The sequence below is a fragment of the Mauremys reevesii genome, linkage group 2, assembly GCF_016161935.1.
Source record: "Mauremys reevesii isolate NIE-2019 linkage group 2, ASM1616193v1, whole genome shotgun sequence".
Lineage (NCBI taxonomy): Eukaryota > Metazoa > Chordata > Testudines > Geoemydidae > Mauremys > Mauremys reevesii.
In genome coordinates, this window is record NC_052624.1 from 111,044,318 (window position 1) to 111,067,435 (window position 23,118).

General features: G+C 41.2%; 1 protein-coding gene across 1 annotated transcript in view; it reads right to left on the minus strand.

The window, feature by feature from the left end:
- The window catches only part of MOCOS (molybdenum cofactor sulfurase), a 373,116-nt gene that overhangs the window by 53,380 nt on the left and 296,618 nt on the right, over positions 1-23,118 (minus strand). Inside the window, exons 7-8 of the mRNA XM_039527389.1 lie at positions 7,473-7,589; positions 4,193-4,621 (exon numbers count right to left, since the gene is read on the minus strand). Coding sequence (XP_039383323.1) covers positions 4,193-4,621; positions 7,473-7,589 — 546 coding nt within the window. The remainder of the gene's footprint in view (positions 1-4,192; positions 4,622-7,472; positions 7,590-23,118) is intronic.

Genomic DNA, 23,118 nt, shown 5'->3' on the forward strand with positions numbered 1-23,118 from the left:
TCCTTGTCAAACACATTTTATAAGATATATGGAATAGGGACTAACTATCCCCCTGTTAGTTCCAGATCCCCACCTTAATTTTCATCCCCTGAATTCTCATTTTCTCTTGGCATCCAGTGCCTGATGTGCTAGGGCAGCTAGACACAGGAGGAGTGAAGTTTTAGAGCTTGTGGGTTATATTAATGAACTTTTCACTAGAGAGGATGTCAAACAGTGATTTTTAATTAGTCATGAGATGGGGTATGGAGGTACCTGCTGCATCTTGCAGTTCTACTCCTAGTCATTGAAAAAAGGCCAAGCAATACACATGTTCACCAACTTTATCTTTTGATAACCCAATCCTGCAGCAGCTTTGTCCAAAGCACAAACAGTTTAACAGAACTTTCTTCTGCACATGCACAGTCTGGCATTTCTTTCTTTCTTTCTGCACTGCAACAGAACATGTATTCGCATTCAGACCTACTGACTCTCCATGCCAAAATTTCAACAGTACTATGCAGGCTTGAGTCCCATGCTTGAAGTAACAAATCTGACCATGATCTCCTGTATGCAGGCAAAAGGCAAGAATGCACTTACTACAGTATCAAATTTAAAGCCCAAATAGTTTAGTCCGTTTAGAGATGTTCCACCACCATCAAAAAATAGAATCCAAATTGTAAGTGGTAAAAACTTTTTTAATCCTCCAATAACTACAAAATGGTCACAGGGATTTTACTTTTAAAAATTGAAATTGAACTGAAATTCTAAAGAACTAAAACCTTGTAACCAGTGTCCAAGCATAGAAAATTCCAATCAAAAGGGCAAATGTTTCAGGAAGTTATGAGCTCTGTGAAGGTCGGTGTTAGAACAGATGTTGTTTGGCAACATTAACTGAAACAGTCCCTACTACTAGGATCACTATATCAGGAGATTGGCAAAGTCTGTGATTTTCAGTATTAGTTAATTCTTTTGTGACAAACAACAGAGATGCAGAATGATCGAATTCCGGTGACAATCTGAAAGGCCATATTTAGTTTTCAACATGTCATTCCTTCTCCATTCCTTTTTGGGAAGGTAGTTCTAGAATGTTTCACTTCAAACACCAATGTGTGTAGCATCTGAGACTTTCACCCTTGAAAATAATGAAGGCTGAAGTTACAATAGTGACACTTAAGGTATAACTACATTGCAGTTAAGAACCCATGACTGGCCCGTGCCAGCAGACTTGGGCTCATGGGGCTTGGGCTAAGGGGCTGTTTAATTGAGGTGTAGACATTTTGGGTCAGGCTGGAGCCCAGGCTCTGGGACATTGTGAGGCAGGAGGGTACCAGTGCTCAGGCTCCAGCCCAAGCATCTACACCACAATTAAACAGCCCCTTAGGCTGAGCCTCGTGAGCCCAAGTCAACTGGCACTGGCCAGTCACAGATGTCTAATTGCAGTGTAGACATATCCCCTCAGTCTTAAGGAGAGTGACTCACTCTGCAATTAGCAATGAGATGGGGTGTGGAGGTATCTGCTCCATCTTGCAGTCTTACTCCTAGCCATTGAATAGAGGCCAAGAAGTAACTGGATTTAGAATGGAGTTAAGTGACTTCCATGAAATATTGATAGCCAAAGAAATCTCATCTGACTTGAAAAATACCATGTCAAAATAAACAATAGCTTTTAGATTTTACCCTCAGCTGAACTGGTAATAAAATTAAGACAATTAGCCTTTAGGGCTCTTTACAAATGGTGAACTGGGGGTTGCTATTTTTACTGCTTTTGCAGACAGAAAATTTGATTGAGTGATTTTTCCCAGGGCAGACCTCAACATCAAGTGGTGAGTGACAAGTCTAGTTCTGTCTCTAAGAGTTTTGGAGTGAAAACTCTGTGAAGACAGGTGTGAATGATGAGGATAATGAAAGGAAAGAACCCTTCCTGACCTGCTTACCTTCTTCCAGTCCCACATCTCTTCCTGCTTCTCTAGCATCTCCTCCTGGCTGTCTCATCACCAACTTAAAATTAACACAACCAACACTGAACTCCTGGTCTTTGCTTCCAAACCCTTTCCATTCCCCCTATTCTCTGTCACTCTTGATAGCACCTCCATTCTCCACATGGCTGGAACCCATAATCTTCTCAACTCTTAACCCTCCCATCCAGGCCTGCTTCCATGCTGTTCTTTATGCATAAAACATCCTTCCTGACCAGATCAGCAAGGCCATTTTACTCTCTTTCTACCAGTCCCTCCTCAGACCCCATCTCTGCTGACATGTATAAGAAATGGACCTATTAATGCTGGCCAGTTTGAGAAACAGGTGAGGATAGCTGAAACTTAGATATATATAAACTCCAATATCTTAATTGTGTATCCATGTTGTTGCCCAGATTCTCAAAGGTATTTAAATGGGAGGTAGATGTCTAAATACCTCAGAGGATCTGGGCCTGTGACTATTTGTGTTTGTACGGTGCTTAGCACACTGGACCTGATGCTGATTGAGCCTCTGTCCACAGCTTCAATGCAAGTGTCAAATACTAAACAACTATAAATTACATTTCTAGTACTATTAAAAGCTGACTGTAAATCTGGGAGGCTGGATGGCCATCTGTCTTGGATGGTTTAGACACAATAAATCCTGGATTAGACTAGATGACCTTTGCAGTCCCTTCTAACCCTATGATTCTATGGAAAGGCTAACAAAATTTCACAATCTACTGCAATTTCTCCAGCTAACTTAGATATGTTTAGTCTATAAGCATATACAGTAGGTGCTGCACCACATGGGTAAATCGGGAAGGCCGGGTATCATGAGAGTGCAAAGAACCTTGGCAGCAATCACATAGCTGTTCTTCAGGGGAGTGCAAGGTTTGAGTGAGTTTAACACCCACTGTGATGCTAGCCTCCCCAAAGTGGACTTGAAGGGAAGATAGCTGGCCCTGCTTGTGTGGGAGAAATCATAATGCACCCTTTCACTCCGAGATACATCCTGCCTGTGCCTGGATACACAGCATCCAAATCCTCTAGCAGAGACTTACTGTGGCACAACTCTCCTGACAGCAGTCTATGGCTTAAAGCCACAATTTAACCCTATGCATGCCTGTGTGGTGTATGGATGTCTATGCAGCAGTAAAACATTTTGGCAGGAGTGAGCTTTTATAATACAACTCAAAAAACTGCAGCAGTTGAATTAAGGTTGAAACATTCTTTTATAAAATGCAGGGTGTACTTGGCTTTTGTAGACAGCAAATTAAAGTTTGTTTTTGTATTTTCGTAGGCTGTGTTTCTGAATTAAGGGCAGTGTTCATCATACGCAAACCCAAGGCATTTTATATGTTTATATAAAAATTGACTTCCATGGTCATACTTCATTATATTTTGTTTTAAGCTCCCTCATATTTTAAAAATATGATTATCGTATTGTTTGAAAAGCTATATTTTAAACACAGGTGATTTGTCACCAAGCTTGACCCCAATTTCCACTCAGATGTGAGATAGTGACCCACACTGGTAAGTTTCCATAAGGAAAGTTATACCATTATTGACATTCATTAAATTGCTCCACAGCACAGTGCGAAGCAAAGTCAGATTCTAGGTCAATGTGCAGCGCATACACCTATTTCATCATGCATTATTTAAAAAAAAAAGTCGCAGCTAAGGTGACCATATTATTAACTTGGCAAAAAAGCAATTAAAATCTTCAAAGAGTGAACTTTCAAATAGGGCTGCAACACTTAAATGTCATATTTCTGTTGCAAATGTATTTTTAATGATAACATTTCTTTGTAATGTAAATCAGCCTCCTCTCAATTATAACATGTTAATCAAGTTATTTCTCAATTGCTGCACACCCATCAATGCTTGCAGTCCATCACGTGTCATTTAGTATAAGCATACTAATTACTTGCTTATAATTTATTCAAGTTTTTGGGAATCCAAACTATTAATTCTGATACATATTACATGCAGATTTTCTGGAGGGGGGGTTTAGAAAAATGTAATACATTTGCATTCCATGACTTCAGTCTAATTGAATTTCCCTCAAAAACTAAATATCCAAGTGTTCAGGAAATTTACAGTACAATTTTGAGAACGTGAGCACCGCTCCTCGAAATAAGATTAATACTCACCTGCTGTTGCCTTATACTTAACACAGAATATTCCTGAGAAGCTAAGGGGAAAAAATGGGGGCCGGCTCAAATGAATCTCTAGAATTCATTTTAAATATATACCTCAAATGCAGAACAAGATTTGATTGGGTAGAGGTAAATGTTGGTGACAGTGATTGGCTTGCTCCCACTTCTGTATACTGGTATAGCACTCTCAGAAACAGCCCTGCTAGTCTCAGGTGTCTTCAATGCTGCAGATGAATTATTCCAATGTCCCGTGTCTGAGATGATAGTTTTCAGAGAGTATTTCTTTGCATTGTTATTGGCAGTATGGTCATTATGTATTGGAGATTCGACAGACTGTGTAATAGTTTCTCTTGTGGTGGTTTGGGAGGGAAACTTGCAGTCTGATTTAGATAGTCTGGTTGCTATGATGAACTTTAGAAAGGTTTGTGCATCTTCAAAAGTAGACATATAGCCAAATGATATTCTCACGGACCCAGTGGGACGTCCATCAATTATATCTATGTCATCTCCACAGACGTGGCCAGCCTACATTGAAATAAAAAGAAAAGCAATGAGCTATTTGAACCAACTTTTCATTTTTTCCCCTTCTTGTTTTACAACTTTATACTTCATTTTGCTAACTCGAAACAGAAAAATCCATTCCAAAAACAGCATAATGAATACATGAATAGATTAGGAAAGTGGAGAAAATCTTTTCACCTGTCTCATTTGCTACACATAATATCTATCTGTTCATCTAACTAAGGTACTTATATGTCCCCAAATACCATATAGGTAAGAACCTTGTGTGCAGACAGACAGACACAAGCATGATCAACCCATACCATGTTTTCCCAGAGCTCAGACATCAGCATTGCTATGAAATTGCTGGGCTGTATCTAACATCATATGACCAACATGCAAAACACTCTAGAGAACCCCAGGGGTGTGTGAGAAAGAACAAGATGGTGAAGAGCTTTTAGTTTGGCTGAATGAACAATCCAATTTAATCTTACTGATTTATTGCTTAATGTTCAGTCAAAATTAAACAATGTGAACTCCTATAGGGGGAAAATAGTTCATTTGGGTCACATTACAGCCGTCAGTTACAAATCTAGAGAATCACAATTTAAATGGACGAAGTTACTCTGGATTTACATTGGTGTAACTGAAGTTTGAATCTTGCCTTTTGGTTATATTTTTTATTTCTTCCATAAATGTTTCATGTGTAGTACATAGCAATCTATAAAATACTAACAATATTAGAAGATGACCAGTTTTCATGAAGTTTAATGGTAGAACACAATTGAACGATCTTTAAGTTGTGTTCTCATATCACATAATAGGAGCTTTGGTGGCACTTTCACCATTTCCATGCCTGCCATGAAATCATGATTTACATAGGGCCCTACATCTAATTGCAGCATCTATGTGTTTTCAGTATGTATCTAGATGTCTGAATGTAATGATGAAGACGCTACCATATCAATATGGTCATACATTTTTTTATCTTTTGAAAAATATCCTTAGTAAGCTTTTGGGCTTGTTCCCTGCTAATTCATTGTAATATCAGACTATGACATGTTTACAACTATGAAGTCCCTCATGGTTTTTTGTAACATATGCTGCATACTACCCAAATCTTTTGAATGACAATCAGCAGAAAATAGGTCACAAGAGCGCAGCTAGCAAGTTGAAGTTTGTTCATACTTTGGCAACTTAAAGTTTAAGTTGCTCTCTACCTAACGTACCTTTAATCTCCGTAGACATGTCATATGCACATATCTTTTTAAACTGTCATCATCCTCTCAATGTTAGACAACTTTCATATTGTTTTTCCCCCATCTAATTTTTGTCTCTTTTAGACTATGCATCCAATGGGGAAAGACTAAAGGCAGGTATACACTTAAAATGCTGCACCACTGTAGTGCTTAAATTAAGCCGCTTCTAAATTAAGAGCTTCTCCCATCGGTTTAGTTAATCCACCTCCCTGAAAAGGCGATAGATATGTCGACAGGAGATGCTCTCCTGGCGACATAGTGCTGTCTACACGGGGGATTAGGTCAATAAAACTACATCACTCAGGGATGTGGATTTTTCACACCCCTAAGCAACACAGTTATACCAATATAGGTCAATAGTGTAGACTTGGCCTAAGGCTGTCTCTATGCTGCCACTTTCAGTGCTAAAACTTAGTTGTTCAGGGGTGTGAAAAAACACCCCCCTGAGCGACAAAAGTTTTAGCACTGAAAAGAGCCAGTATAGACCACTGCTCGTTCAGGGTGTTTTTTTGTTTTTTTTTAATTATTGCCGGAAGAGCTCTCCTGCAGTGATAAAGCGAGTCTATGCTGCCCATATCACAGTGCTGCCGTGGCCGCACTGTAACATGGGCAGTGTAGACATACCCTAAATCTTTATTTCTTGAACATTGACAAGCACAATTAGAACTCTTTAATAATAATATAATAAACACAAAATGTTCACTAGAACTGGTCAGGAACTACAATTTCCATCGTGTGGAAAATTTTGAGATTTCATTTTTTTTCCATTCTGAATCAGGGGAATAAAAAAGTCAAAATTTCAAAATTTCCAGTGAAACAAAAATTCAGAAGTCTTTTGTTTCAATAATGTTGAAACATCTTGTTCTGATAATGTCATTAGGATTAATTTATTTTCCGCTTTAACAGTACATGGAATATATTGTATATAAATATGACATAATATTACAATTAATATTTTTGTTTTAATACAATATTAAAGTCAAAATGAAATTGATCGAAATGAAACCATTAGAATGAAACATTTTCAAATGTTTTGACTTTTTCCCCATCAAAATCAAAATCCTATAAAACATTTTGATTTCAACTAAACCACATTTTTTGACAGTCAAAAAAATTTCAACCAGCTCGAATGAATCGGGTGCTATTAAATGAAGGTACCTTCAGTAGTAGTGTGTTAAACTGAAGTCTAATGTAGAACAATACAAACCTGCCACCATTATATAAATTGCCTCCCTCCCAAATCTAAAACCCATGCCCCGTGATATATGATATATATACATGCTTTAAACCAGTAGTTCTCAAACTTTTGTACTGGTGACCCCTTTCACATAGGAAGTCTCTGAGTGTGACCCCCCTTATAAATTAAAAATACTTTTTAATATATTTAACACTATTATAAATGCTGGAGGCAAAGCAGGGTTTGGGGTGGAGGCTGACAGCTCGTGACCCCCCATGTAATAACCTCATGACCCCCTGAGGGTTCCCGACCCCCAGTTTGAGAATCCCTGCTTTAAACCCATGTTTAACTATACTCAGTTTTTATTCTTCCCTTCAACCCTCTCATTATTCAATCATTCAAGTGATTTTACTTGGCCTCAACAGGATTTGGTACTGACCTGAAGGTTCCTTTTGACATCCTCATTGCTGAGGCTCAAATGCTGCTGGCAGGCGCCAGTGTTACAGAAACATCCTGTACGAACATGTATGTTGTAGAGACTGGCAATCTTGTCCACCTTACAGATTCAGCAGCGCAAATAACAAAAGAATGAAAGATAATATTAAATAGATTATGTTATAAATAAAGGCTGCTTGAAGTAAGTTATTTCGCTAAATTATTAGCAGTTTGGTTGTTGGAGCAGTTGTATTTTCACATACACTGTGAGGAAAACAGGTATTCTTCAGTATTATTTTCAGATGAAGTAAAACAACAAAGAAGGAAAAATAGAGAGAAATAAGCAGTGATCCTGCAAATGCTTGCACATGTGCTTAACCTTAAACAACACAAGGAGAAGCCCATTGAAATCAGTTAGGCTAATCACATGCTTAGAGTTAAGTACATGTGTGTGTAAGTGTTTACAGGGTCAGTGCTTTAGTCTGTAACATTCTTCATCGGAATGGAAACAAAGCAGCAACTGCTCTGCTTGGAGGGCGGTGGGATCTCCTCTTCAATTAAATGTGCAGTATCTAGCACAGTGATTCTCAAACTTTTTGTATTGAAAGGGTGACTCCTTTCACACAGCAAGTCTCTGAGTGCAACCCGCTCCCCCACTATAAATTTAAAAAAAAGGGGGGGGATTTAATTTAATTTTAATTTAACAGGGGCTCAGGCTGTCAGTCCCATGCTAACTTGTGACCCCCCAGGTAATAACCTTGTGACCCCCAGTTTGAGAACCCCTGATCTAGCATAACCTGGTCCTTGCCTGGGGTTTCTATATACTACCAAATCCAAATAATGACGACAACATCTTTCCTTTGCATATCTATATACTCCATGGTATAAGGGAAACTGTCAGTGCAGGAAATTATTGAAACCAATGAAATTTCTGCAGGCTTGATGGATGAGGCCATAAGTAAGCAATAGCATGCGACAGGGCAGGCACTAGTCTGGAAGGACAGGAATAGAGAGACCTCTTTGAATGTTCCACACATGACCACTTTGTTCACCAACTAGGCTGACCCACTTACCTTCCCTGATGTTATGCTTTTATGCCTCTGAATATTTCTAAAACTGCCAGTTAAAGAAAAAAAAACCACTGAATAATTAATGGACACAAATACAATAATTAATGGATGAATCATTGGGATGAATAAATTATGCGAATATGAGAGAAAGAGAGACAGAATGAACATGTGAGTGTGCAGGGGGGATGAAAGATCATGTCTGTCCGTACAACAGAAAGAATCTCACACAATGAAGAGACCTGTGGCAGAAGACGGGGGGATATATTTTTAGGGACTCCCAGTACTCCTATCAAAGCATAAAGAAGAAAGACCATTTGAGAAACATTATGGCTCCCAAAACTCTCCAAGTAAATGGATTTTAGCAAGAGATAACAAGGGCTGTAACGACAATATGGTATACGTGATTATTGCAGGAGTATGGGAACCAGGGTCCTGGGCGGGTAGGTCTAGCTCAACACTGCCACCTGTGGTGCTGCCTTATATGAAAGTCTTTACTTGCTCCAATCACACCTCCCATGTGCAGTGCAATATAGTATAATCGCCTTATTTATATGGGCTCTGCAGTAGAGGAAGTAAGGGTGGAGCAGTTAAATTAAGGGACTGGCTTAAGTTTTATTCCTGACTTTGCAGATTCCTGCCTGCATGATCTTGGCCATGTAACTCAACATCTCTTCAGTTTACCCATTTAATACACAATAAAAGTTCTTGTGGAGCTTGATCATGTGAGTTGCTGAGCAACCTCAACTTCCACTGTCTCCAATACTTCTGTGATCAGCACGTTGCAGGATCAAGCCCTACATCTGAACCTAGTGCAGGAATTAATTCAGTCTGTGTTGATCTTTAGACCTGCGGAAAGCAATTCTAATAGTATTTGGTGCACACAAAGCATCTGGAGCACTTTTAAGTGTGAGCACAAGGGTTTTTACACAAGAATGCTTGGGAAATATAAATGTAAGACACCTGTGTAAAGTGAGTGTGCAGCAAGTGTAAAACACAATCAAGCCACTGGGAATGGTTCTACACCCACGTGGCACAGCTGTATTTACCCAAAACTCAAGACAATGAAAAATCTGGCTCCTTAAATTGTCTGTTAAAATAATAGAGTTGATTTAAATTAATGGTCCTGGTCTCCAAATCACAGTTAATTACCCAGGACACAAAGAATAACCATGAAACTAATCATGCATTCAATTTCAGTGCATAGAAGGTGAACTCACATGCTTTGTTGCATTTACAAGGGCAAAAAATGCATCCTATTTGTCTCTGTTTACATTATATGTATTATTTGGGGGTGACATATTTGATCCAGGGCATATTCTTCAATTTCTACCAACGTACACAAGTATGACTGTCTCTGTATCACTAACATTAAGGCAAGGAGTACACTTTTCAAAAGCACCTAAGTAACATAGGAACCTAAGACCCATTGATTGTAGATCAACGCTAGATATGGCAGAGGTTGACCTCAGTGAGATTCCACATGGGAGCTAGTTGAGCCTGTTATCCAGGCCCTAAAACACCAAAAATATCATAGATAAAAACAGTCAAAGAAAATGTAAGCAAAAGTGATGTATGTACACAGCCAGGATATTGTTATGCAGTCTATCTTTATGTTGGTACAGCAATGGAACCCCACTCCTGATTGAGGCCTCTGGTTGCTATCATGATGTAACTATTGAATAATTATACCTAAGTATATTCTCATTAATTACCAGAGGAGTTGCATTATTAGAAATAAAATATATATCCTTTAATTTACTGTACTCTATTAGTGATTGGAAAAGACTGCAGGTGCTGTATCCTCTTGTCTGTCCTGGTTAAGCATTTGTCCTTGATAGAAGCACTAATTAAAAGCATTATATTTTTACTTTAAAAAAAAAAAAAAGGATGGAGAGTTGTAATCATGGTTGTCAACTTCTGCAACGAGCTCTGAATGGGTGAATGAATCTGTTCTCAAGAAGCTCATTGCAGGCTCATGGTCTTAGCTCCCAATCCTGCAAACTCTTGTGCACATGCTTACTCATGTCTGTATTCCTACAGACTTCAAAGGGACTCCTCACAGGAATGAAGTTACTCCCAGCAGTGCGAGTACTTGCAGGATCAGGTCCTTAGTGTCAGTGTAGCCTGCGCTAAAACAGGTCACAGTGAAAACAGTGAGGTGCTGCTCCCACTGCTTCCTGACTGTGCATTAGTGTTCTTTTGAAGTTTTCCAGAACCCACTGCTTCTGTGCAATAAGTTATCAGAGACCATTGCAATTGAAACACATTAGAAAAACAATATTATGGCACAGGCCGAAACTGCAGCATTGAAGAAAACAAATCAGCATGTTTGTGCTTAAACTGGTTCTGTCCTCTTGCTTCAATTATGAATTGTCCAGTTCTCTAATGTAAATACAATCAGAAGCACAACAGATCCTGATTAACAAGTGCAATGGAGAATCAAACCCAACATCTCTATTTATGATTAGTGCATCCGTGCAGTATTCAAAGCATGTTTCTAAGAATCAAAGTTATAGTAAAAGGCATCTGCTGAGAAAGACTGTTGTGGTGTCATTTAACTTTGTTTTGTCAGAAGGCTTCTATCTGGGACAGTGACATTATCTTGCGTTATTTTCTCATTTGGATGAGAAAAGTTGTCATCCTGACATAACAAGGTTTGTCATCGTTCTAGCGACTCGTGGGTGGATACATCATTCGGTTAATGATGACAAGCAGGGCAAAAATCATGACAGTCATTTCACTGCTGAAGTTGTTCAGCATTCGGTTTGGTTTGTTCAGTATATCAAAAGCCTTAATCCAAAATTTATAATCTTTCTCAAATAATAACCCCTTTCACTTTGTTTGCTTTTAAAATTACAGGATGTTTAAAGACTGAGTTGCCATGCCCTGAGTTCAGGAAATGTTTAGCAACTAGATTCTCTCTTCTTCTTCTTCTCCTTTTTTTGTTTGTTTTGTTCTTGTCAGATAAATCATCATTATTCCTTAATGCAAAACCTGGACTTTTGTTCCATATAAGCATATGTCAGAATTCCAGAGAAAAACACTGTGACGTAAGACAAAACCCTTCTCAGATAACACTTTTATATGATCGGTTTATGTTCATTTTTAGATTAGACCAGCCCAAGGATTATTGGCAGAGAAAAAAAGACCAAATTAAAGGAAGAGAATGAATTATTTTTAAGCCGAGAAAGATCAGTTAAGCATAACCTTTTGTATGAACTCTAGAGAGCTCCATTACCAATCTATGCAAAGCATAAACTCACATGGGAATCCTACAAGTAACTCTTACTGATATGAAGTGTTCCTCTCATTGCCATCGATTGGACTTCTTGAATGAGTAAAGATTGCAGGATGGAATGCTATTGTAGCAGTATCAGTCTCGAGATATTAGAGACCAGGTGTGGGAGGTAATATCTTATTCTGGACCAACTTCTGTTGATGAGAGAGACAAGCTTTTGAGCTTACATAGAACTGAAGAAGAGCTCGATGTAAGCTCGAAAGCTTGTCTCTCTCACTAACAGAAGTTGGTCCAATAAAAGATATTACCTAAAGTTGCCAACCCTCCTGGATTGCCTGGCAGTCTCCTGGAATCAGGCTATCTCCTGCAGGCTACTGAAGCTGATCTGGGAGATTTTAGGCTGCTAAAATCTGGCAATGCCCCCTACCTGCCCTGGCTCCATGCAGCTCCTGGAAGTGACCAGCATGTCCGGCTCCTAGGCGCAGGGGCACCCAGAGGGTCTCTGCGTGCTGCCCCCACTCCGAGCACTGACTCTGCAGCTCCCATTGGCTAGGAACTGCAGCCAATGGGAGCTGCGGGTGCAGTGCCTGTGGGCAGAGGCAGCATGCAGAGCCGCCTGGCTGCTCCTGAGCCTAGGAGCTGGATATGCCGTTTGTTTCCTGGGAGCCGCCCGAGGTAAGCACCATCTGGCTGGAGCCCACACCCCTCATCCCCTTCCGCACCCCAACCCCCTGCCCCAGCCCTGAGCTCCCTCCCGTACCCAAACTGCCTTCCAGAGTCCACACCCCGAACCTCCTCCTGCACTCCAACCCCCTGCCCCAGATTCAGCCCGGAGCCCCCTCCCACACTCTGAACCCCTTGGCCCCACCCCCAAGCCCAGAGCCCGCACTCCTCCTGCATCTCAATCCCCTGCCTCAGCTCAGTGAAAGTGAATGAGGGTGGGGGAGAGCAAGCGATGGAAGGAGTGTGGATGGAGCCAGTGTGGGTGGAGCCACGGAGAAGGGGTGGGGCTCCAGGGAGGGGCAGGGCAGAGGGTGGGGCAAGGGTGTTTGTGCGATTAGACAGTTGGTAACCATAATATTACCTCACCTACCCTGTGTCTCTAAAGATTGCAGGACCCGACCTATGTTCTTTGGACAAATGCTTGATTTTCACTTGGACATATACTGTTAGGTCCTGTTGCTCAGCTTCACCCTGGAAATATGCTACTTAGGGAGTTAATTTCATCTCTTTCTGTGGTGTTAGCATACAGAAAAATAAATAGAATATAAACCATCTGTTAAAGTCTGTTTTGATGAAAAAAGCCTTCAATAATACACATTCTGAAAACTGCCATAAGGCGCAATAAGTATAGACCTATGGGTTGCAAAGTGCAGCAGAGTGTTTGCAGCTCAGCACGTAACAACACAGGCTGTTGTTTAGGAGCCAGGGATCTGTTCATCAATAAGGGCATGGAAGCGTGAAAAAGTGCTAATGGCAGGTACACAACTTTAGGTACTCAGACCATCAGTTTTGGTATTTCCCTGGGTTTAGAACTAGGGTGACCTGGTCTTTTGTAAACTTGATTTTTTACAATTTAATTGCAAACTAATAGACCTTACAGCATTTTTATTGATTCTACACTGAATGTACATGGTAATTAAGACACTATGAAGACCTGGAGTCCTTTCTATCAGCTAACCCTTAGTAGTCAGTGCTATTTCTGAAGCAGTTTACTGTGAGCCTAAACCTGCAGGATGCCAGGCATTTCCTGGATGAGATTGAGCACCCTCATAGCCCTCCTGAATTTAATGAGAGCAGAGGACACTCATTGCTTTGCAAGGCTGGGGCCTTTGTGCTTTAACAGAGATAGGTGAACTAGCTAGAAAACAGACATCCATTTTATACTAAGATCACACAGTTAAAACTTCATTTTTTTTTCAGAGGTAATTTCTGTTTTAACCAGTCAGCGCTCCTGCTCCTCCTTCCTTTTAATGATGCCATTTTGCTTTGATGTCTGAGCGTTTATTTTTATTTTTTTTTAATACCACTTTATTTGTTGCTTACTGCTAGGGTTGCAAATTTTGTCCCAGGTTAGACATATTCCTGGAGGTTTCATCACATGACATAATCTTTAATTAAAGATTAATCTTCAATTTCTTGAGACTCCAGGACAATCCTGGAGGGTTGGCAACCCTATATTACTACTGTACTTTAACTATTTAGTGTCTGGAGCATCTAAGTTGAGAGGGATTCATGAATAATAACTACAACAATAATAATGTTTAATCCGAATATAAATCCTCCTCCATATTCTAGAGTGCTATTGATATGCTTGAGAGTAATACCACTACTGTAAGCAGATTTGAAATATGTGGTAGTTAAGATTTATAGATACCATATGGTTTTGCATGACTTTAAATAACTAAAAACAGAAGGCACCCACTTCTATAGATTCCTTTAAAAATCTCATTTTAAATCATAGGACCCATAACTCAAACAAGCACTCCTTACTCATATGAGTTGTTCTATTACCGTCAACAGAATTACTCACATGAGCAGAAATTGTCAGATTGGGCCCTTAATCTTGGCAGTTTTATAAGTTCGTATGAACAGGACAGAAAAAAACATCCAGTTCAAGAAGCCTCGTCACAACAGTATTTATTCTCTTGGAAGAATGGCAGTCTGGATTTCTACTCGGTTCTTAGACTGTGACCAAACTTCAGAGCTCAGTGTTTCTGGAGTGGGTTTGTCAGATGGATTTGCTCATCACAAGAATTTCACTGCACACTACTGATGGCTGGTTATAAAGCTGACTTTGTGACACTTCTCCAAATCAGCTGGTAAATTAATTCACTGATTTATTGCATGAAATTGGAGAGAAAGTAAGCTAGCTCTTTTTGTCACCCAGCTTTTTATTGTGAAATGTTGCGGCTGCCAATGATGCATGCTTAATCTTGTTTAATGTAATTTAATCCAGAAATAGGTCTGAAGAGAAAATCAGCACTTGTTTCCAAATAATTATTTAGAAGAAAAAAAAATGACATCTTTGTTCAGTTACTAAGACATAAAATCAGTTTAACCAGATCATTTCCTGCAAAATTATATTTTTTGTACAAAACATATACATTCCCTCCGGAGGCGCTAATTTCTAGTCAGGACAGAGGCCATGTTGTCTAAAGGTCTGATTGTCTTCTGCCTTGCATCTTCTGTAGTCATTTACATGTGTATAAACTAATTGCAAAGTGTGTAAAATACTCCCAGATCAGAATGCTAGCAGTTTACACCCACTCAGCACTTACTTTGCTCCAATAAAATGAAATGAATACACTGGATACAAGGCAGTGGAGTGTCAGACCTTAAATGTATATTGGAACTGCACATTGGTACATACATCAATTCAAAAATGCCTAATACTAATACATTACCATTCCCACTGTCAATGCATCCAATTTGTCTACTTGCTTTAGGCCTGGTCTACTACTAAAAATTAGATGCACCTAGCTAGGTGGCTCAGGGCAGTGAAAAATTTCATGCCAGTAGTGCTGTAATTAGGTTGACCTAACCCCCATGTAGACATGGCTAGGTTGATGGCTTGGTGGATGGACTGTTGAGCTACCATCTCTCAGAGAGATGGATTAACTAAACACCTTCTGTCGAAATAGGAAGCATCTACACTGTAGCAGTAGCTGCACTGATGTAGGGTAGACCTGTCCTTAGAGATGGGCATGATCTGGTACTGAACTCTTCTAAACCTCATGGTTTAAGCAGGATTTTGTTTGGGGTCGGTTGCTAATTGGTTTGAAATTCTATGTTAAATCTGGTGACAGGTTTTAGAGGGGTAGCTATGTTAGTCTGTATCAGCAAAAACAATGAGGAGTCCTTGTGGCACCTTAGAGATTAACAAATTTATTTGGGCATAAGCTTTCATGGGCTATAACCCACTTCATCAGATGCCTGAAGTGAAAAATACAGTAGGAAGGTATAAATATACAGCACATGAAAAGATGGGTGATGCCTTACCAAGTGTGTGTGTGTGGCGGGGGTCAGTGCTAATGAGGCCAATTCAATTAGGGTGGATGTGGCCCATTCCCAACAGTTGACAAGAAGGTGAGTATCAATAGAGGGAAAATTTCTTTTTTGTAGTAACCCTGCCACTCCCACAGACCTTGGGAGACAGGCCAGTCTTCACTTACAGACAGCCCCCCAAACTGAAGCAAATACTCACCAGTAACTAAACACAACAGAAACACTAACCCAGGAACCAATCCCTGCAACAAACCCCATTGCCAACTCTTTCCGCATATCTATGACACCATCATAGGACCTAACCACATCAGCCACACAATCAGGGGCTCGTTCACCTGCACATCTACCAATGTGATATGTGCCAGCAATGCCCCTCTGCCATGTACATTGGCCAAACCGGACAGTCTCTACACAAAAGAATAAATGGACACAAATCCGACATCAGGAATTGTAACATTCAAAAATCAGTAGGAGAGCACTTCAGTCTCCCTGGACACTCAATAAAAAGACTTAAAATGGCCATTCTTCAATTAAAAAAACTTCAAAAACAGACTTCAATGAGAAATTGAAGAGCTGGAATTAATTTGCAAACTTGACACCATCAAATTAGGCCTGAATAAAGACTGGGAGTGGCTGGGTCACTACATAAAGTAATTTTCCCTCTGTTGATACTCACACCTTCTTGTCAACTGTTGGGAATGGGCCACATCCACCCTGACTGAACTGGCACTGACCTCCCACTTGGTAAGGCAACTCCCATCTTTTCATGTGATGTATATTTATACCTGCCTACTGTATTTTTCACTCCATACATCTGATGAAGTGGGTTATAGCCCATGAAAGCTTATGCCCAAATAAATTTGTTAGTCTCTAAGGTGCCATAAGGACTCCTCGTTTTTATGTTAAATCTGTACCTGAGCTGTTTTCATTAGGAAGTGTGATGAATATGGGGGAATCAGGCACATGCAGCACAAGGATGTGTTTACTGGTTGCTCATAAATGTGAAGATCAATAATGTTGAAATTTTTACTGTTGGGGAAAAATGTCAGCCAGAGAAATGGATGAAGTGCCAGGTGTCTAGCAGATGAAAAGACCCTTTGTCTTTTTGGAACTTCTGCAAAAAGGCAGCTCACTTGGTGGAACTGTGCTGAAAGCAGGTAACATCCTGGAAAAAGAACCAGAGGAACCTCTGGAAGGGTGGGTAAATCAGAATATGTAGGTGGTCATCCTGTAGGACCTGGCCCAGAAGATTTCTCCTGCTTGATCACATGCATCCTATAGAGTCCCTGAGTTCTGTGAAAAGTAGTATCCAGAGGAAGAACCATAGGAAAGATAGGAAGTAAGGCAAGAGAGCACACTGGCTTAACTAGGAGATCTTCAATGATCTAAAAATCAAAACACAGTCCTACAAAAAGTGGAAACTCAGTCAAATTACAAAGGATGAATATACACAAATAACACAAGTATGTAGGGACAAAATTAGAAAGGCCAAGGCACAAAACGAGGTCAAACTAGCTAGAGACATGAAGGGTAACAAGAAAACATTCTACAAATCCATTAGAAGCAAGAGGAAGACCCAGGACAACGTAGGCCCGTTAACTTAATGGGTGGGCGGGGGGTGGGGGGGAGAACAGTAACAGAAAAAGTGGAAATGGCTGAGATGCTAATGACTTCTTTGTTTCGGTTTTCACCAAGAAGGTTGGTGGTGATTGGACATCTAACATAATGAATGTCAGTGAAAATAAGGCAGGATCAGAGGCTAGAATAGGGAAAGAACAAGTTAAAAATTACTTAGACAAATTAGACAAGTCACCAGGGCCTGATGAAATGCATTCTAGAATACTGAAGGAGCTGACTGAGGAGATATGTGAGCCATTAGCAATTATCTTCGAAAAGTCATGGAAGATGGGAGAGATTGCAGAAGACTGGAAAAGGACAAGTATAGTGCCAATCTATAAAAAGGGAAATAAGGACAACCTGGGGAATTACAGGCCAGTCAGCTTAACTTCTGTACACAGAAAGATAATGGAGCAAATAATGAAACAATCAATTTGCAAACATCTAAAAGATAATAAGGTGATAACAGTCAGCATGGATTTGTCAAGAACAAATTGTGTCAAACCAACCCAATAGCTTTCTTTGACAGGGTAACAAGTCTTGTCGATGGGGGGTGGGGGGGGGAGAGGGGGGAAGCAGTAGGTGTGGTATATATTGACTTTAGTAAAGTTTTTGATACTGTTTTGCACGACCTTCTCATAAACAAACTAGGGAAATGCAACCTAGATGGAGCTACTTTAAGGTGGGTGCATAACTTGTTGGAAAACCATTCCTAGAGAGTCATGCTGGAAGGGCATAATGTGTGGGATCCTTCTGGGATCAGTTCTGGGACCAGTTCTGTTCAAGATCTTCATCAATGATTTAGATAATGGCATCTAGAGTACACTTATATAGTTTGTGGATGATACCAATCTGGGAGGGTTGCAAGTGCTTTGGAGGATAGGAGTATAATGATCTGGACAAACTGGAGAAATGGTCTGAAGTAAACAGGATGAAATTCAATAAGGACAAATGCAAAGTACTCCACTTAGGAAAGAACAATCAGTTGCACACATACAAAATGGGAAATGACTGCCTAGGAAGGAGTACTGCAGAAAGGGATCTGGGGGTCATAGTGGACCACAAGCTAAATATGAGTCAACAGTGTTACACTGTTGCAAAAAAAAAAAAAAGTGAACATCATTGTGGGATGTAATAGCAGGAGTGTTGTAAGCAAGACATGAGAAGTAATTCTTCCACTCTACTTTGCGCTGATTAGGCCTCAGCTGGAGTATTGTGTCCAGTTCTGGGTGCCACATTTCAGGAAAGATGTGGACAAACTGGAGAAAGTCCAGAGAAGAGCAACAAAAGTGATTAAAGGTGTAGAAAACATTGCTTATGAAGGAAGATTGAAAAAAATAGGTTTATTTAGTCTGGAAAAGAGAAGTCCGAGAGGGGACATGATAACAGTTTTCAATTACACAAAAGGTCATTCTTCTTAACCTCTGAGGCTAGGACAAGAAGCAATGGGTTTAAATTGCCACAAGGGAGGTTTAGGGTGGACATTAGGAAAAACTTCCTAACTGTCACAGTGGTTAAGCACTGGAATAAATTGCCTAGGGAGGTTGTGAAATCTCCATCACTGGAGATTTTTAAGAGCAGGATGGACAAACATGTCAGGGATGGTCTAGATAATACTTTAGTCCTGCCATGAGTACAGGGGACTGCACTAGATGATCTCTCGAGGTCCCATCTAGTCCTATGATTCTACGTGTCAAATCCAGAAACTGCTAGATGTTTTGGAACTGAGGAATTTCAGTATGAGAGAAGGTTTGAAATACTATCTTGATTCTTAATGGATGATCTTGCATCTTCCAGATTGCTTTTTTTTCCTGCTTGGTGCACCTTGTGAACTGGAAGATTCAAGAATTGAATTTCAATAGGCCACATATGCATACCTGATGGAGTAATCAAGCAAGATGGTGTCCAAGATTCTGTGATTCAGCCAAGCCCTGTAGTCTTCCCCTGTAAGGGGCATATTGCCATGGGCCCATATATCTTCAGGCAGAAGCATTCACTCTCCCTGGCCACTCATTTACCTGCATTCAAACCCAAATACAATTTGGGCTCATATATAGGATATTTAAAATGCCATCCAGCATAGGAATGAAAAGTACAAAAAGGAAAACAAAGAAATAAATCATCTATGACATCATAGATAACTTAATCAGAGCTTCCTCTCATGGGAACTGAAGCAGGCATATGTAATCCAATATGCATCACTAGCCATTCTTCAGGATAGTAATTATGCAACGGATTATAGCTGGCAAAGCAAAGGTGCGTGGTGTGGGGGGTGAGATACAGGGCATATAAAGCTCCCCTGCCATTCTGCACTCATGCAGACAGACCAACCAACATAATGACAGGGAAAACTAGAACTGTGATAGACTAGTGGTAGTGGGAACTCTAGCTTGAACTTTGGGTAGGAAGGATGGTGTAGTAGATAAGACTCAGTGATTCAAGAAACCTGTGTTCCAGTTTTGGCTCTAACCCAGGGGTGGGCAAACTTTTTGGGCTGAGGGCCACATCTGGGTGGGGAAATTGTATGCAAGGCCGGGGCAGAGGGTTGGGGTGCGGGAGGGAGCGCAAGGTGTGGGAGGGGGTGCGGTGTGCAGGAAGAGGCTCAGGGAGAGGGATTGGGGCAGAGGATGGGTTCAGGGTGTATGAGGGGGCTCAGGGAAGGGTTTGGGGTGCAGGAGGGGTGCAGAGTGCAGGAGGGGGCTCAGGGCAGGGGATTGGGGTGCAGGAGGGGTGTGGGATGCATCAGGGGGCTAAGGGTAGGGGGCTAGGGTGCAGGAGGGGTGCACGGTGCAGGCAGGAGGCTTAGGGCAGGGAGTTGGGGGGCAGGGGGCAGGAGGAGTTTGGGCTCCGGGGTGGCAGTGGTGCGCACCAGGGCCAAGGCAGGCTCCATGCATGCCTGCCCTGGCCCCAACCCTGGCCCCGCACCACTCCAGGAAGCGCTGCGGCCCCTGAGGGAGTGGGGGCAGAGGGCTCGGTGTGCGCTGCCCTTGCCGCGCCTCCAGGTACCTCCCCCAAGGCTCCCATTGGAGCTTTCCCATTCCCTGTTCCCAGCCAATTGGAGCTGCGGGTGGAGCGGGGGAGAAGGGGGCGGTGCCTGGAGGCCAGGGCCCAGGGGCCACAGGGACGTTGGGCCGGCTGCTGCTGAAAGCGGTGTGGGGCCCACGGCACCATGGGGGGCAATCCCGCGGGCCGGATCTAAAGTTTGCCCACTCCTGCTCTAACCTCAGACTTCTTGTGTGAAGCCTCAGTTCCCTTGGTCTCAGCTCCCCATCTGTAAAAGAGGGATAACAGTACGTTCTAAGCTCATAGGGCTGTTGTGAGGATAAAATTCCATTCATGCATGTGAGGTGCTCATATATGACAGTGATGAGGACCATATGAATACTTTGATAGACTCCCCACAGGGGACAGGAAGGAACAGGCAGGGTGATAGTAAGATGGAGCCATGCTCCTACTCTTTGTTGGCCAATGGAAGTGGGCTGGAGGGTTGAAATTGGACACTGCACACTTTCTAAGGATAGCAGAGCTGCTTCTCCACAGTCCCAGAAGGAATTCCAGCAGAGCCTGCTGCTAGTGGGGATTCTTGCTGATGATGCCCCATGGTTTCTTTTCACATTCCCTCTCCCCCTTGTCAGTGGAGTCAGTGTCTCAGAACCTCACTCTGGTTCTGTATCTACATATTTTTGCTTTAATGTTCTCCCTTAGATGCTTTCATTTAAGAGCTGCATGAGTTTCTTTCCTTTATCTCCATCACAGTTTCCCTAGCAACACAAAGCACACAAGGACACTCAAAAGAAGTGATGTCAGACAGCCTCCTCAGCATAGGAATTGATGGAGCTTTGTAAGCGCAACCCTTTCTTACTAGCAGTTCAATAGTAGGGGATTTCAAACACACTTGCTAGGATGCTTTTTGCTCCCCACAGAGCTGAACTATTACAAAGAACAATCCCACCTGATCCCTGCCACCCAACTTGCTCAGCGAGTAAGAGACCTGAATTCACCTGCCAAGGATGCTTGTTACCACATGTAATCTAATCCCTCTACACAAGCACAGCATATCTCCGGCCTGCATGCTAGGTCAAGGAACACAGAGTACCCTCTTGGGAGAAATGACTGTTGATGTCTAATACCACATAACTAACTTCCATTAAATGTAAGCAGGGACACATATTGTAATGGCCCATCTTGTCAGTCTGAGATAACACACCATTATAATGACAACTCACTCTGGCTTACTGTACCACAAACAGGTCTCTCCCAATGTTACAGGAGATAATGCAAATCACTTCTGTGGCAAGGGTGCCTCTTACAAGATGTCTGCAACACAAACTGATGAGAACCAAAGAAATTAGTGGAGTTTTAAAAAGAGTCATCGCAACAATGTTTTTCTCCTTGTAATCCTGTTTGCATTCTACACCACTGGTCTATCAGTTGCCCCTGGTTTCTTGAAGTCTTAACAGCTAAATCAATAATGAAAATCAATTGCAAGCAATCACCCCAGTAATTTTTAGATAGCTGTTGGGAACATGGCCAAAAATCCCATTAGGCATGTTATTAATATTTTTCTTTCCTTGAGTCATCGCATTTAATGTAATGAGTGGATATGTTCCAAAAAGCATTAGGGTAAGTAATTCAGAATCTTTTGACCATCTTGTACAGACATATTCTTTGTTGGAATTAAGAAGTGTTTGTTCCCTGATCCTCCAATAATATTTTAGAAGAAAAATATACAGTACATACTATCAACGTATCCATCTACACAATGATAGTTTTACATGGTATCTAAAAACACAGGTGGATCAGAAATAGATAGATGTTTATTTATAAACTGAAAAGATCTCTTGATTAAGTTGCTTTGTCTAAAAAATAAACCCATCTGTGCAGATAAGATAATGTAAAAAGGACACCTTCTTGCTGCTTAATATCAACCCACTAGCAACTCTAAGGACACTGATTATGAATTTTATTATAAGTACAGTTATGTAGGTAGTTTGACCAAAATCCTTTCATTGATTTTGACAAATGGATCTGGCAACTCCTTTCCATTTGTGAGAAATGCAGTAGTTTTTTCATAGTTATAAGCTGCTATTCTAAGAACACAGACATCTACTAGTCTGGAGTAGGACTGGCACACTACTGAAACACAGGTTACTCTCTGAAAAAAGTCACTTTAGGTGTCCTGCAACTTCAGTTGTTCCTAAAGAAATCTACTTATCTTAGGTTGTTCCATGGTAGCTATATCTGTGCACCTCTCAGTCTTTAACACACTTACCCTCACTATACTCCTGTGAGGTAGGGAAGTACAATTGTCACTGTTTTACAGATGGGGAAGAGAAGTGCAGAGACACTCATGTTTACGCCTACGCTGCAGCTGTGAGCAATTCTCCCAGACTCACGCTACCCAGACTCAAGCTAGCACGTTAAAACCAGCAGTGTGGACCTGGGGCTGGTGGGAGGGCCTTGAGAGCCTGAGCTGCCACCCAAGCTACAATGGCCACACTGATATTTTTAGCTAGCTCAAGCTCTGCTAGCACAAGCCTGCATACCTGTGCGGCACTATGAGTATACCCTACATGATTTGCTCCAGGTCATACAGGATGTTTGTGATACACCAAGGAATTGAACCAGTTTTTCAAGTCCCAGGCTAGTGCCCTAACCCCAGGACTATTTTTCTTTTCTTATAAACACCTTATTAAAGTAGTGCTAAAGGAAAACAA